Consider the following 16,190-nt stretch of genomic DNA (forward strand, 5'->3'; position numbering starts at 1 on the left):
AGGAAAAGAAGAACAGGGTTGGGTTTAGTAAAAGAAGAACAGGGTTGGGTTTAGGAAAAGAAGTAAGCGACGGTTGGGTTTAGGAAAACGTGACACGCGGGACACGATCCCCGCTCTCCTGGGTGTAAGTCCTGTGTTGTTTGACCCAACCACCCCCCCGATCTTCGCAAGGTAATGTAAGTGAATGGAGGCCAAACGGCGCTGATAAACACGCTACAAAGCGATTATGCGTCTTGATAACACGCCAAAATGGCATACAAATTGGTGTGTCATACATACCCCACTTCATGTGATCAGTCTGTAACCAGCCAAAATCGTATTTATTTGACAATATGCAGACATTGCACCAAGTATCTGCATCCTGGTTATTATCTCGTCTCCTGAATCAGAGGAAACACATCTTGTTCAGTGATTTATTGGTGAGATAATTGACCATTTACTACTGCCAAGACATCAGTACCTTCAGCAAAAGACTTTACAGCAGCTATTTTACATATTTGTGCTCCTTGTCAGTCAAATTGAAACACTTCAGTTCAACTTTTTAAAGTGGCTTGCTGTCCCACTGTGATGATCATGTTTATAACAGCGAACATAGGCTGGTCGGCCTTCCAATCAGGAATCTCAGATTTCTTTGTTCGGGATTAAAAGGTTTAATTTCTCTTTACTGGGAGGCAAAGCAACGTTCCCTCACCGGACTCAAAGTTGAGATTGAAATTTAGTTTGGGACACCACTAATGATAATCAGATCTGGCTAGTTTCTTGTTATGCTGACACATAATACATCCCCCCCCACCGTGTCATAGCTTTGTTTTGATACTGATAAGGGTTAGGTGCAGCACCCAAGCCCTTTTGGGCAGCATCTAAGCCCAATAAATGTAAAATCATTGCATCAAAAGTAACTAAATGACTGTTCTCAGATCTAATGATTGTAGTCGCTCCCCTGTGGACGTCTTTAGCAAGTTTAGTTTTTAAGCTCTTTGAGTGTTATATTTATTAAATATATAAAGAGACCAAATAATGGTTTTGAAAAATGGAAATTCAAAAAGGTGCGTTGTGAAATTGCATTTTTTTAAGATGAAAAATATGTGCACCTAAGTCTTCAACAAACCTCGAGAAAACACTGCAGTTGCATTTTGCTTTGTCCAAATGTTTTGCGAATACGAATACGAAAAACTTTATTGTCCTCAGAATTTTCTTCGGTTTCACCAAGAATACAAGAGAGACAGGACATTACAAACAGTAGGCTACATAGCCAAGACGGACAAAACAGACAATACATTTCATAAAAAGTGACTTTACAAAGGTTACGTTTACAAAAAGTAAAATAAGTAAATAAATAGATAAATATAGCCTACTAAAAATGCTTAAAAACCTGCAATGTTATTTAGCACCTTCACAACATTGGGGATGAAGGATTTCTTAAAGATGTTTCTATTTGCTGTTGGTACTCTGAAACGCCTCCCTGAGAGTAGAAGTTCAAATTCGCTGTGTAATGGATGGGAGGGGTCACTAATCATTTGTAATGCGTTCCTCATAAATACTGCATAAGTACTGTATACTTTGCCCTGTAAAGTATTTTCTAAACACAATCTGGGTTAAAAGTGATGACTGAGTCGACCTTTTTCGTCCAGGGAAGTCCCACCTGGCCATCGTGCAGCGGGTGAACAACGAGGGAGAGGGCGACCCTTTCTATGAGGTGATGGGCATCGTCACCCTGGAGGACGTCATCGAGGAAATCATCAAGTCAGAGATCCTCGACGAGACGGACCTCTACAGTATGTATGCATAATGCAAAATATGAATGTATCGCATGTATTAAGACAGGGGTGTCAAACTCTGGAAAAGGAGAATCGTATCAAGGGCCAGACATGTAGAGTTTCTTTCTTTTATGTCATCGAAAAAGTCAAATATCTTTGACTGTATTATTGCATGTCTCATATAGTCTTCTCACCTACAGTTTGGTTGACAAAAATGTCAAAGACAATGCCAAAAACATCGGAAAAAAGCGCAGAAAAAATTAGTCAAAATTGTTGAAAAAGGCACCAAAAACTTTGTAAAAAGTGAATAGGCGAGCCAAAATTGATTGTGAACCTAAATTGATATGGGGGCCGGATTTGGCCCGCGGGCCTTAAGTTTGACACGTGTGCATTAAGAGCTGTGGGATTTCCTCATTCTGTGTGTCGGTGTGTGTCTGCCCAATCAGCTGACAATCGTACGAAGCGCCGTGTTTCTCACCACGAGCGGAAGCAGCAGGACTTCTCCATCTTCAAACTGTCGGAGAACGAGATGAAAGTGAACATCTCTCCTCAGCTTCTCCTGGCAACACACCGCTTCCTGTCCACAGGTAACAGCCAATCAGCTCGCTGCTGTGTGTCTGTGTTCTTGGATCTCTACACTGTGGAACAAGCAAACTCCTCACAGGGAAGGAGAGACGAGGGATAGCATCCAAACTCAGGATACTTCCTCCAGTCTCAGTTCTTTAAAGGGACAGAGAATGTTGGGCCTTTGGTTTGGAATAGGATTGAGTTTAAGTTAAGGTAAAGCGTAAGGGCTGAGTTTATTGGGATTTAAGAGCGTTGGGAAAAGTGATGGTCCCACATGGCTGATGCATTCTCACAGGTCCCGTGGAAACCTTGAGCTGGTTCAGTTTACATCCTACAAGACCTGAAAAACAAATCCTATCTCTTGCTGCTTGGGGATTCTACGTGAAAACAAGCAAAAACTATGTGAATGAAAAAGATGGGCTTTAAACATGGGTCTTAATTTAAAAAAAAAGAAAAGGATTCAGCATTTCAGGTTGAGACAGGGAGACCGTTTCAAAAGAAAAGGCTGTGCAGCTACAATAAACCATGGGAAGTAAAAAAAATAAAAAAAAGTGGGTAAAGCCCTTCAAGCGTTGACTCAACGAAAGCCTTCTGTACTTTTTTTCATTTGACCATGGAGATAAGAATGACTTGACCCAACATGCTTCCAAAGAAATGCACACATTAACCAGTGTTTCCTCTATGTTGATTTGACCGTGGCGGCCCCCCCACGGCAACATTTCTGCACCCCCACGGTATCGGAAATAGGGCTGCATTGTTAGAGTGCATGTCGGAGAACGTTTGTATTGTAGGTGCATTATTTACACACTTAAGGTGTGACAATGCATTAAGATTATGTAATTAATAGTGGGTTTATTGTTATTTGCTACAGAATGCTTAGCTTAGATCAATCAAGATCAAAGTTGGCATATATGGTAACTAAAGTTCGGACCTGCCCCCACTGCTAAAAAAAATCCTAACGGAAACACTGCATTAACAAACTATTATTAAATCCACTGTATGTTGCCAAGGCATGAGTAAGTCTAGGTATTAATATTAAAGTAAGAGATCGTTGTCATTAAGACAAATGGCTTAAAACAATACACCGTACATTCACACAAAACCGTACCCACACTGCTGTGGCAGGACACCTTTTGTCCCTTAATTCAGCGACAAAGTTGGCAACCCTAGATCCTGGTCATGCCCATTTTTATACCAGCCAGAGTCCTGAGTGGGATGGCCAGTCCTCCGGATTGGGCCATGAGAAAATGTTGTCATCTCTTCTCTCCTCCCTCTGTCAGAGGTGGAGCCCTTCAAACCCGCTCACATCTCAGAGAAGATCTTGCTGAGGCTGATCAAACACCCCAGCGTGGTTCAGGAACTCAGCTTCGACGAGAAGAACAAGCGAGCGTCGCAGCACTTCCTGTTCCAGCGCAACAAACCCGTGGACTACTTTGTCCTGGTCCTGCAGGTACACCAGCTTTTAATACTGCAAGAAGTCACTGCAAGTAGACTGACAGAAGCTGGTCGGCTCACCGCAGTGTTTCTGTGTTCCTTCAGGGTCGAGTTGAGGTGGAGTTTGGTAAGGAGGCGCTGAAGTTTGAGAATGGAGCGTTTTCCTACTTTGGGGTTCCTTCCATCATGCCAGCAGGTAAAAATAGCCTACACACACCCAAACACACACACACAGTTGTGTTTATATTCTTATGAGAAAAACTGCTTCAAAAACTGTTTTCAGTTTAGTGTGAGGATTGAAATCTGGAATAGTTTCTTGTACTGTATTCATATATATATATATAGACTACATATGCAGATACACACTAGATGTATTTACCAAGGAAACAGAAGAAATGAAACAATCTTAAAATCATAAAACTGAAAGAATCTACATTTTGTCAAAACTAAATGACTGCTTGTGACTGTGCACTTTACTTGGAGTGAAAAACCTGATCAGCAGCACTCAAACGCTCCACAAATCTTTGGCCACGCCATTTAAAATTTCTCTGAACAGCTTGAAATATGTCGACACGTCCGAGTCATTTAACTGCCAGAATATAAATGCAGCATTCACAGCAGCGAAGGGACTGACTGAATGGAAGCTTTCAGCTCCAATGGCTGAGCCCGCCTCATATCAAGAAGGGAAAATGAAAAAGGAAGCCCTGAGCTCGCTCGTGATTTGATCGAGTCTCATCCGTTTCTGTGAAAGTGCTCCATGAAAGATTGATTGGTTTCTTGATCTCCTGCAGTCCACAGATCCCCCTCTCGCAGCAGTGGTTTGGACCGCTCTGAGTCCATGCTGTACGGAGGCAGCATGAGCCAACTAAACGGTGGGGGGAACGTCTACCTGCCAGACTACTCTGTCAGACAGCTCACACATCTGCAGATCATCAAGGTAACACCTGAATGTCGCACCACCTCAGGGAACACGGCCTTTTATCATACAGTATACACTCCCCTAGCGCGCACACACACGCCGGCCATGCTATTCTCTTAAAGAGATACGCTACGACACAGACACCAACGCACAAGTATAAGCTTCAGGCCACTTACGTTGGCTACGGCGAAAGCTCTGCGTGTAGCCTCCGCAGGACCATGAATCAGACTTAAAGGACAAATCCGGCGCAAAATGAACCTAGGGGTTAATAACACATGGGTACCGAGTTGACCTGGAATGCTATGTGGACTAGCCAGCTCCTCCTCCGCTTTGCAGCGTGTGGATAGTAAAAGCGAGACTAATCCTAATACTAATCTGGCGCAAAATGAACCTAGCGGTTAATAACAAATGTTTACCGAGTCGACCGTTCTCTGGGATATGTTTTCATGCTAATTGATTGTGAACAGTTTTAGCGCAAACCGCTAATTAGCTTATAACGCTAGTCGTCGGGGCATGCGAAAGTAAAAATAAATCGTTATTTCTATACCACTAACAAGGCTCAAAATAGCACCACACTTCCACAGTAGCATAATGAAATGTCCCTACATGTAAACTGAAGCATTGAGAACTTTGTAAGTGTACAGACAGTTTATTAAAAAGATAGTTTATGTGTGCCCGGATAGCTCAGTTGGTAGAGCGGGCGCCCATATTTAGAGGTTTACTCCTCGACGCAGCGGGCCTGGTTTCGGCTCCGACCTGTGGCCCTTTGCTGCATGTCATTCCCCTTCTCTCTTCCCTTTCATGTCTTCATCTGTCCTGTCAATAAAAGGCCTAAAAATGCCCCAAAAATAATCTTAAAAAATAAATAAAAGATAGTTTATAAAGACAATACCGTTCACGTATACAGGCAGGCGCCATCTTGGGAAAACAGTCACGACCAGTCGAACCACGAATGCCGTGCAACCAGTAAACAGTAACATAGCATTCCCAAGATGGTGCCTGTACGTGAACAGTACTTTCTAAACTATCTTTTTAATAAACTGTCTGTTCAATGCTTCAGTTTACATGTAGGGACCCTCATTATGCTACCGTGGAAGTGTGGTGCTATTTTTAGCCTTGTTAGTATAGAAATAACGATTTCTTTTTACTTTCGCATGCCCTGACGACTAGCGTTAGAAGCTAATTAGCGGTTTGCACTAAAACTGTTCACATTCAATTAGCATGAAAACATATCCCAGAGAACGGTTGACTCGGTACACATTTGTTATTAACCCCTAGGTTCATTTTGCGCCAGATTAGTATTAGGATAAGTCTCGCTTTTACTATCCACACGCTGCAAAGCGGAGGAGGGGCTGGCTAGTCCACATAGCATTCCGGGATGGGAGAAAAATGTGCTCTGGTTTATTGGTAATTCTTAAACCAATTAAACCAATCATAATCATCATGGGCGGCGCTAAGCTCTGCACGGAGCCACTGTAAAATAGCATCCTTCCAACCCTTAACACTACCCATAATCCTCTGCTCCTGTGTGTCAGATCACCCGGAGCCACTACCAGAACGCTGTGACAGCCACCCGGATGGACAGCTCTCCTCTGACGCCGGATGCAGACGGCCGTCTGGCAGAAGGCAACGGCCCAACCCCAGAGGCCCCGGCCGCGGAGCACGGCGCCACGCTGATGCCCCCGGGGCACAGCAGCAGCAGCAGCACCACCACCACCACTCTCATGCCCCCACCCAGGGAGCACGGCCGGCCCAGCTCCGCCCGAACCCGAGGACAGCAGTCCAGCGTCCCGCACAGCACCTCGCTGCTGAACGAGAAGAACCGCATCGTCCGTAAGTGTCCTCCACTCCTGAGACAGACAGGAAAATGACAATCCTGGAGCAGGTTCACAGTTCAGACCGAAATAAATGAGAGCTGATGTGAGCCAGCAGAGGCAGACAAACAATGATGGCTCCCTCCAATGACTTTCTCTGAATTCATTAGGGAAGAATATTCACAATGAATAGAGTTTAATAACCTCATCCAAATTGCAAAGAGGCAGAGTCTGAGGAGAGATAAACAGACTGACAGGCAGAGAAATTACTTAATATAAATGAGATAAAAACATGAAAACAAAGAAAATACACGAGGCTGCAGATTCTCAGTCTTTTTGTTTGTGCTCGTTAGCGGATCCCTATGAGAAGCAATTGGAGTGTTAGACATTTGTTGTCATCTTGGGTTTTTAATTACAGAAATGGAAAGGCCCAGAGGTGTAGTCTACGTGATACGCAGGTATATGCAGTATACCCACTAAGAAATCTCAATCTCTGCAATGATACGCAACAACATGATTTTGAGACAGAACTTTCACATCTATTCACAAATACGGGGTCGAGTAATGTGACAGCGACGTAAACTAACACTGCTGAACATTCATCGCCCCGCTCCTCTCTGAGCGCAGTGTGTAGTGTGTGCGTAGCGACCGGACCCAAATGCTCCGCCTACACTAACGCCAGCATCCTCCCTTCACCGCACATTAGGGCTTTGACTCCGAACTTTGTTATTCGAATATAATTCGAATATTTAAAAACAATAATGACATTCGAACGAATATTAGGCAGCCCTTAATATTCAAACCTGTTATGGGCATTATTTTTTGTAAATGTGTTTGCTTGTAAACGTTTTCAATTCAGATTCCGAGGCTTTTTCACGCATTTCAAAATGTAACTCTCGCTCACTCACAGTCATGACAGTGCGTTTTTCTTCTGGAAACATCATTGCCTGCCTATTGACATTGACTGATATACTGCCCCCTGGTGGACAGAACATTTACAACTTAAGTTTGATACCAATATAAGTGTTACTGAAGGCATTTAATGGTCAAAATATTATTAATAAATATTCCAATATATTCCAATATTGATAAACAAATGAATTTCGAATATGATTTTTGGGCAAAAGTCAAAGCCCTACCGCACATTTAAGACAAATATAAGTAGCCTATTTTATTTTTTCCTCGTTGCTTTGGGTTCAACTTTTGTGATCCAGGCTTAGGCCCCTGATGTGAAAGCCCCCTTACTGCTTTATATTCCATTATATTTTTGATATAATTGTGAATGTCATCTGTGTTTTCCTTCTCATAGGATAAATAAAGGTATTCCCACCATAAATCGGTGCATAAAAGTGTATCAGAATGCAGGAAATTAGTCTTTGACGCTCAAAATAACCCTGGGGGAGGACACCCAGACCCCACACTTTGATATGCCCCCACCTCAAAGGCCCATTCTGAGCCAGGAAATTAAAAAAAAAGTCGTACAGTATACCCACAACAATACATTAAGACTACACCACAGGAAAGGCCTCATGTGTATTTTGATGCGTGCGTGCGTTTATGTGTATCTGCTGCAGGCAGCAAGTCTGACGGCCAGAAGAGCCCCAGCGACTCAGTGTTTCTCAGGATGGATGAGATCCCTTACATCAGGGAGGACAGATCTGAGGCCGACGCGCACACTGGTATGAGCTCTTACTGTTAACCACTATGTTTAGACGTGCAATCTGATTGGTCGGAAAGACTCTTTCTACTCACATTTTCAGGAAGGGGAACGTCACCAACGGACGCCGCTCAAATGCCTCTGGGCGCAATTGGATAGTCCTTCAACCAATCAGACCACCGATCCGGGTGACGTAGCAGCGACAGCGGCATCAACGGGTTCGGTAGCTGTCAGTACCCGATCCGTTCCACCGGCACAATCCGTTCTGCGCATGTGCAAGATGACACGTATGCCATGGCGTATGCGCAGATGATAATACTGTTTTACGACCTGCCCAATCTGTTCCACGCTAGCCTCCACCGGAATAGCTAACAGCTAATTCGGCTAACCGCTAGCCGACAGCCTTCAGTCTAAAATAACGCATGCGCAGAACGGATCGTGCAAGCAGAACCGACGGCTAGATTCAGTCTAAAATAACGTTAAGTCAAACATAATGGGAAAAGCAGGCTTCAGCTAAATTAAGACTTTACAGTAATAACAATAAAGACAAGTATTGAGTGATTGTATTTTAAATGAGCACAAGTAGAACTGACATAACAGCTGTTATATATGTTAACGTTTATTTTCAAGTTTTATTTTGAGGGTCTTTTAAAGTTTACATGATGTCTCAGCTGGCGGTTAGCCGAATTAGCCGTTAGCTAAACTAACGTTAGCTTAACTGTGGAGGCTAACGGCAGACCGCTATAATCACCTAGCGGTCCGCCGAATTAGCTATTAGCTAAACTAACGTTAGCTGGAGGCTAGCGTGGGAACAGATTGGGTAGTGTCGTAAATCCTCGTACCACAGCAGAACAGATTGTGCAGGTGGAACGGATCGGGTACTCACAGTAGCCGTCATGTTGAATTTAAACAAAAAGCTGCTCGCCGTCGCTGCGCTATCGTCATCGTGTCAAGCCCGCCTCAACTGTTGTGATTTGTGTAAAGCCCGCCTCAACGGTTGTGATTGGTGCCTCGATTTGGAGAAATTGGAAATGGGCTTGAATGGGCTCTTGGTCGGACTGACTTGCAGAGAAAATCTCAAATTTGCCCGGAAAATAAAAATGATGAGTATTGAGAATAAAAATAGCAATTGAGGATTTATTTACATTTATTAATATTATTTTTATATATAAATAAATATATAAATATTTTTTTTACCAGTTTTGTTAATTGGGGTTTTCTTTACTCAAGCATAATATACATATTTTGTTTATCAAATTGTCAGAAATAACAGGAAAATGCTTAGATTCCTGTCAAATATGGTAACACAGACTTGTTGCCCTTTACAGTACGTGGACCGATCATGCTCACTGCCGTGCGAAAATCTTGTCTTGGCTTTAAAAGTTTCCAGAGCTGTCAGTTGACACGTCGTCCTCAGTTTCACACTGCACAAACTTGTCTGAAGAGTCACACAGGACTTTGAATGTGTCCTCCTCCGAAAACAGAGAGACCGAAAACTATTCATCATTGAAAGAGGCATGACTACGTCTCTCTTCCCTCTTTCAGACATGGCCTCTGTTCCCATAGAAACGGACACGTCCCCTTTCATCAGCAGCCTGTCCCTCAGCGGCTCAGAGGACACACTGGGCAAGAAACTCCTGCTCAAACTCAGTCAGTCTTACAAAACCTTTTCTATGCCTTTCTTTTCTCTCTCTCTCTCTCTCTCTCTCTCTCTCTCTCTCTGCTTTGATTTTGAACACACACACACACACACACACACACACACACACGCCTCTTTCTTAAACATACATTGGTGATTTGGACTTGCCTACTTTGTATTCTCATGAAGTTTCATACAGGGCTCTATTTCTTTTTCGTATAGCTTATAAGCGATAAACTCCAGAGATAAAACTAGACACGATGCAGATATCTTTTTAGAGACGTTGTCTCTCTAAAAGCCGAGACACACACACCAGACGGCCGAACGTTGACAGAAAAGCCAGTCGAAATTATCAGTCGGGTCCCCGAGGACAAAAAAAACTGCCTCGGGACACACTGAGGCGACACCAACTTGAGAATTGTAATACATCTCCATAGCAGCAGGCGGCGCTACCTTGTATTGTTGCCCAAGAAATGAAAACCGGCAGCTGATTGGACGAACGCGTCACATGGGTTTGTTTTCTCCGGAAATTCAAAGCCAGACTGTCACGGCGGCTCGTTCAGAATACGATCTCATATTGGACTAAAATAGTTCACTGAAACATGTTTCTGAAAACATTTTAAGCGAGAAATAGGCCGTGCAGTTGCTGAATCTGTCTTCATTTCAGCTCAACAAAGGTCAGTTTAAAAGATTTTCATCAGATTTTGAGAGACTCTAGTCACGCTCATTCCGCTCGCCATTTCAAGGTGAGTCCCGACTGCCCTGCCTCCGACTGAACACGTCAGGTCGGCCAAAATGAACGCCGACAGCCCCCCAGACGGACGACGGCACGGGACACACCGAACAGATATGAGTCACTGACCTCGCCAGACTGTCCAATGGCTGATTATCGGCCCGGTGTGTCCCGACCTTAACTCCAACTCCATCCTCGGGTATCAAGTTGGTAATTGGACTCGGAACAACGACCCCTGAAATATTGGCCCTTGTTGTCACACACTAACCAGGCGTCAGACCGATAGTCGAGAGGTTCAACATCCGAAAGTAGACAGAAATTAACCCCCTGGATTAGCTATTGTAGCTAACTCTCGCCAGCAAACCAAACTAGCCGCATATATCTGCACATGCCAAAGGCTACATTTACATTGCTGCGTTTTGTTTTTTTAAGTGTTTTTAGCTTCAGTAGAACTAATCTCTGTTTTAAAGGTGCTCTAAGTGATGTGACTTGTTTTTTAGGCTACAACATTTTTTGTCACATACAGCAAATGTCTCCTCACTATCCGCTAGCTGCCTGACCCCTGAACACACTGTAAAAAAAACGCGGTCTGTGTAGACAGCCCGGGCTCCACAAACGGCAACAAAAACAAACTGTGCCAACCTGCACCACCAAACATAACAAACAGTGTTCCAGCCGACAAGAAGGATTTGCGGTGGTAACGTTAGTGCGTGGAAGGGAGGGGGAGGGGACGGGATGAGGAGGAGGAGGAGGGATTGGCGCGCTAGCCTCCGTTTTGTTTGGCAATACTTTGAACGTCAACAAGAAGTGACGTCACCCAACATCGCTTAGAGCACTTTTAAAGGAACACGCCGACTTATTGGGACTTTAGCTTATTCACCGTATCCCCCAGAGTTAGATAAGTCCATACATACCCTTCTCATCTCAGTGCGTGTTGTAACTCTGTCTGACGGCTCCCAGCGCTAGCTAAGCCTAGCACAGATCCTGGAGGTAACTGGTTCCATCTAGCCTACTGCTCCCAATAAGTGACAAAATAACACCAACATGTTCCTATTTACATGTTTAGTTTAGTTTAGTTTATTAAGGATCCCCATCACATGTTGTGATTTGTATAGTCACAGGGTGTACAAATAACAAGGTCACTATGCTTTTACTATCTAGTAATTGTTGACTCTGTTACTTTAAGTCTGAGCGAACTCCAGACGAACTCTTCAGGTGCTGCGAGCAAATCACTCCGCCCAAGTAGCAGAAGTAGCAGTGCGTCGCCTTTCTGAGAATATAGTTCCCAGTTTGTATACGGTTAGAAGACGTCTGTGTCTCATGTGACCTTGTTATTTGTACACGCTGTAACTATACAAATCACAACATGTAAATAGGAACATGTTGGCGTTATTTTGTCACTTATTGGGAACAGTAGGCTAGATGGAACCGGTTACCTCCAGGATCTGTGCTAAGCTTGGCTAGCGCTAGAGGGGCGTCAGACAGAGTTACAACACGCACGGAGATGAGAAGGGTATGTATGGACTCATCTAACTCTGGAAGTTACGGTGAATAAGCTTAAGTCCCAATAAGTCGGCGTGTTCCTTTAAGTCCCAATTTGAAAAATAACAGAATTTGAATTTCACTGTTCCTTATCTGACAACATGTGTTGACTCCACAGGCCACAAGAAGAGGAAAAAATCCCGCGAAGGAGAAAGAACACCAGAGGACATTTCAGAACAGCCGCTGGTGAAAACCTAGCAGCGTGCGTGTGTGCGTGAATGTGTGCGCGCGCGTGCGTGTGACGGACCCGGACATTCAATCATCTGATGGTTCTTTAAGTTGTTTGTGAAGACGATGTGGTTGGTGAACTACAGCTATCAGAGTTTTATCTGAAAACAACACACCCCCTCCCCCCCTCCCACTGTGGGAGTTTATAAAGTGGACCCATCCACAGATATGTACTGAACTCATGGATGGAAGACATCAGTTTATAAAAATAAAAAAAACGGGGGGGTCGCAGCTTTGCAATATGCATTATACTGGAACTTCACAGGTTTTTTCATGCTGATGCTTGTAAAGGAATGACTGTGAATGTTAAAGGTTTGTAGAAAATAATAGTTTTATACTATATATAGTATATATATGATCACTTCTCCAATGGAGCTGAGGGGAATAACAGTACACAGGAATCGGATGGAAGACACCAAAGACGTTGCTGTTTTTATACTGCCCCGAATTGCATGGGGACATCTCAACAGAACAGAAGTAAACTGGCCGCTTTGTGCTCAGGCTTTTGGTTTGAAAGGTCTCTTGATTAATGTTGCTTGTTTACCTGCTAATGAGATCTATAGTCTAACATGAACCGACAACAAATATTATTCTTTTCGTCTTCTATTTATGTACGGACAAGCATTTTATATCCAGATTGTGTCCGTTTTTAAAACATTTCCCTCCCTTTTTCCAAAATGCAGATTGGCACACACGTCTAATAAGATCTTTACAAACCAGGGGCATTTTTTTTTCTTCTTTTTTCTTGCGATCAATTTGCACATCAATATATTTTTTTTCCCACTGTTTTTTGTTGTTGTCATGAGTTCTTTCACAAAGATCGCAAATATGACGCAGTGACAAAGCGACACCTAATCTTTTTTTCCAAACAATGTTGATTTTTCTGAGCTCCTGTTGCATAAAACAACAACAACATGGGTTCACATAGCCTGAACACAGAGCCACCCGAGGCGACAAACTTTTACTGCTTTCAACCTTGACTAAGGCAGCGCATATCATATCCACTTCTTTTAATTACCTTTCACAATAAAAGTCCTCGATGGCGTAACTGCTTACCTGTCGGCAGGGTCCACAGTTAGCACCAGCCACCAGCCAAACGCTGATAATATATGCAAGTGGCTGGTAGATTTGCGTCACTCACCAGCCAAAAAAAACAATGGTAATTTATTGAGTGTCTGGTCAAATTTTAACATTAACTAGCCATTTGGCTGGTGGAAATTTGTTTTTATTTTGTACCCTGCCTGCCGGTAGCCTATAAATATTCCGAAGTGAGGATTTCGCATTTTCGTGTTGTTTATTCATAACGCTCCCAGTGTGTAAAGGCCTTAAGCAAGTACATAATGTGGCCAAAAGTATGTGGACGCCTCTGTTTTTCTGGTTTGGGCCGCCTACTTACAATGAACGGAAGTCTTAATGCAACAGCATACAATGAATTTTAGACATAAATGTAACTTTGCATCAGTAGTTTTTGTATGTTAGTGTCAGGTGGTAAAAACACAAATGGTTGAAACGCCCGCTCTGCATCATCGCAGCTGTATGTTCAAACAGCAGGCTGACTCTGAAGTAGCTGATTGATTGTGCACCTTGTTATCTGACAATAGTCAGATTGGATTTGTATGGTTGTTCAATTGTTATGTTGCTTATTCTGCTTCGTGGTGAAACTCATCGCTATAACGCCTCCGCTTATCCAGAAATGACCCTCATCCTTTTTTGTTTTGAGCTCTTCTTTTTCATTATCTGAGCCGAAAGTTTCATTTTGAAGATATGTGACGCAAATCGCATTTTTATAGCTCATAAAAAAAAAAGTCTTCTTCTGAACCTTAGAGCGCTATTAGACTGTGGCTCAGACATGGATAGAAGACAGATTGGAGCCGCCTGTCTGCATATAGATTTTTTTTTTTAAATGTCTTTCATTTCAGTTCAGTTGTATTCATGACACGATGTGTGACCACTGAACCTCTTTAAATATTCTGCTCGTGCTGAGCCCTTTTCATTAGATCCATTTCAATTATAAATGAATCTCGTTTTCTCTAGCATTTCTTTATTGGAGGGGGAAATGAAAGTGTCTGCAAAGTGGCTGAAACTACTGTTGTTCCCCACAACATATGATGGTTGTATCCCCTTGTGTCATATAGGATGCCAAGATTACATCTGTTATTGGGTTTAGAAGATTATCTACACTGGAAACACATACCTCCAATAAGGCTCTGTTGCAGACTCGGATGTACAGTACGTCTTCACTCATCGGCGTCTCCAATCATTTCTCAACCAATCAGCATTAATGTAAATATTAATAACTAGCTTGACACAACTTGACTTTTCATCTTCACTTTAAATGTCACTGGACTGACTTGCATTTATATCTTTTTTTTTTCAGAAATATTTCCTCTCTTTGCTGTGTGTTTTCATCCCCATGAGGAATCCTAAGACAACAAAACTGTCGGCGCGTCCACATAATACAAGCCTTCAGTGATGCGCAAGTGCCCCCATCCCTCTTCCACACAGCTGCTAGTAGCCAAGGAGGTCACGGAGGATTAAAAAAACATGATGGACTCTTAAGAGGTCATTATCTTCACTCTGCGCGGGTGTCACCAGATGACACAATCTTCTGAACATAGCCACGCTGAGAAATCCAGAGAGAGTTGTGTGGAGCTGATAGTCTTAATTAGCTTTGTAGCAACTCATTTGGCAATGGCTTGAATGTAACGGACGGTTCATTAATATACAAAAGTTATGCACTAAAGCTTTAATTTCAGCTTTTTTATCGCTACGTTGGCAACAAAAACGGGTTTTCTGAAACGTTATGCAAAAAATTGCAGTAGAATTTGAGATTGAAGAATGTATCCAGAAGCACTGAATGTTCTTTCAAATACATATTTGCTTTGCCTCCCTGATGCATGGATTTTAATGTGAATTTAAGGGTTATTTGATGGGTTTACATTTTGAATGCAAATTAAGCCTTAACTGCTGAGCCTTCTCTAGCATGATTTGATGCTAACATTATTCCTGTAGAGAGTGGTAGTGCTTTAAATTGGGGTTAAATTAGGGCTGCTTGATTATGAAAAAAAAATAAAAAATCATAGTCACGATAATCTGATCAATATTGAAATCACGATTATTTAACACGATTACTCATTGTCTTTTGGAAAGATGTTGCAATTATTGATCTTAAAAAACAGTGAAACAAATCAACAGTAAAAACACCTAGAAGTGTGAAATTTCCCTTCATACTTTTGCTGTTTGAATTTATTTCCCCCCATTCAGAACATAAGCCAAATAAGAGGTTACTTGCAAAACGTTATGTGCAAAATAATCATTTTCTTTTTTTATGAATCCGTTTTTAAGATCATTAGAAGGCGAAATCGTAATCGGGACTAACATTTTGAGTAATTGCACAGCCCTAGGTTAAATGCTTTTTTACCAAGCTGGACTTAGTTTTTGCTACAACACTTAACTGCTACCCACTTAACTGCTACCCACTTTTTGTGTAACGGCAATACTGAAAACGCTTAACGCAACGTTATCGATGTGAAAAGACTCTGTAGATCTTGAGAGGACGAACCATGGACAGGATGTTTTATACTGTATTACCCAAAAACAAACACCAACTGATGTCACTAATTCGGTGAAATGTCGTTTTTGGTTTGACTGAATCTGCATCAGACGGGGGTCATTTTCACTGAAGACATTTCTGACGTGTCACAGCAGAAAAGAGCACAGGTGTAAATAAAATGAATGATGGCTGAATTCCATTCAGCTGCTTCGATTTCAGGGTCGGTACGGTGAATGCTGGCTCACTGTCAGGGCTTACCCCTATCTCCCACAGAGCGCGTCTGCGCATGTGTTCTGGAGGTGCCGCGACCTCCGCAAGCAATCGCGGACATTCAAGTCAATGCTTCA

The 16,190-nt window shown here is 42.7% G+C and overlaps 1 protein-coding gene across 2 annotated transcripts in view; it reads left to right on the forward strand.

Moving 5' to 3' along the window:
* LOC120559260 (metal transporter CNNM1-like) overlaps positions 1-14,640 on the forward strand; it is a 28,080-nt gene extending 13,440 nt beyond the window's left edge. The window contains exons 2-11 of one of the 2 annotated variants that reach the window (XM_039800873.1): positions 1,632-1,775; positions 2,204-2,344; positions 3,605-3,774; positions 3,864-3,954; positions 4,550-4,695; positions 6,213-6,510; positions 8,066-8,170; positions 9,694-9,798; positions 12,181-12,264; positions 14,426-14,640. In XM_039800873.1, the coding sequence (XP_039656807.1) occupies positions 1,632-1,775; positions 2,204-2,344; positions 3,605-3,774; positions 3,864-3,954; positions 4,550-4,695; positions 6,213-6,510; positions 8,066-8,170; positions 9,694-9,798; positions 12,181-12,260 (1,280 nt within the window). In that variant the 3' untranslated portion in view covers positions 12,261-12,264; positions 14,426-14,640. Of the gene's footprint in view, positions 1-1,631; positions 1,776-2,203; positions 2,345-3,604; positions 3,775-3,863; positions 3,955-4,549; positions 4,696-6,212; positions 6,511-8,065; positions 8,171-9,693; positions 9,799-12,180 lie in introns of both variants that reach the window. The other variant, XM_039800864.1, reaches the window with a different exon arrangement.
* Positions 14,641-16,190: the final 1,550 nt, after the last annotated feature.

This window comes from Perca fluviatilis, chromosome 1 (assembly GCF_010015445.1).
Source record: "Perca fluviatilis chromosome 1, GENO_Pfluv_1.0, whole genome shotgun sequence".
Lineage (NCBI taxonomy): Eukaryota > Metazoa > Chordata > Actinopteri > Perciformes > Percidae > Perca > Perca fluviatilis.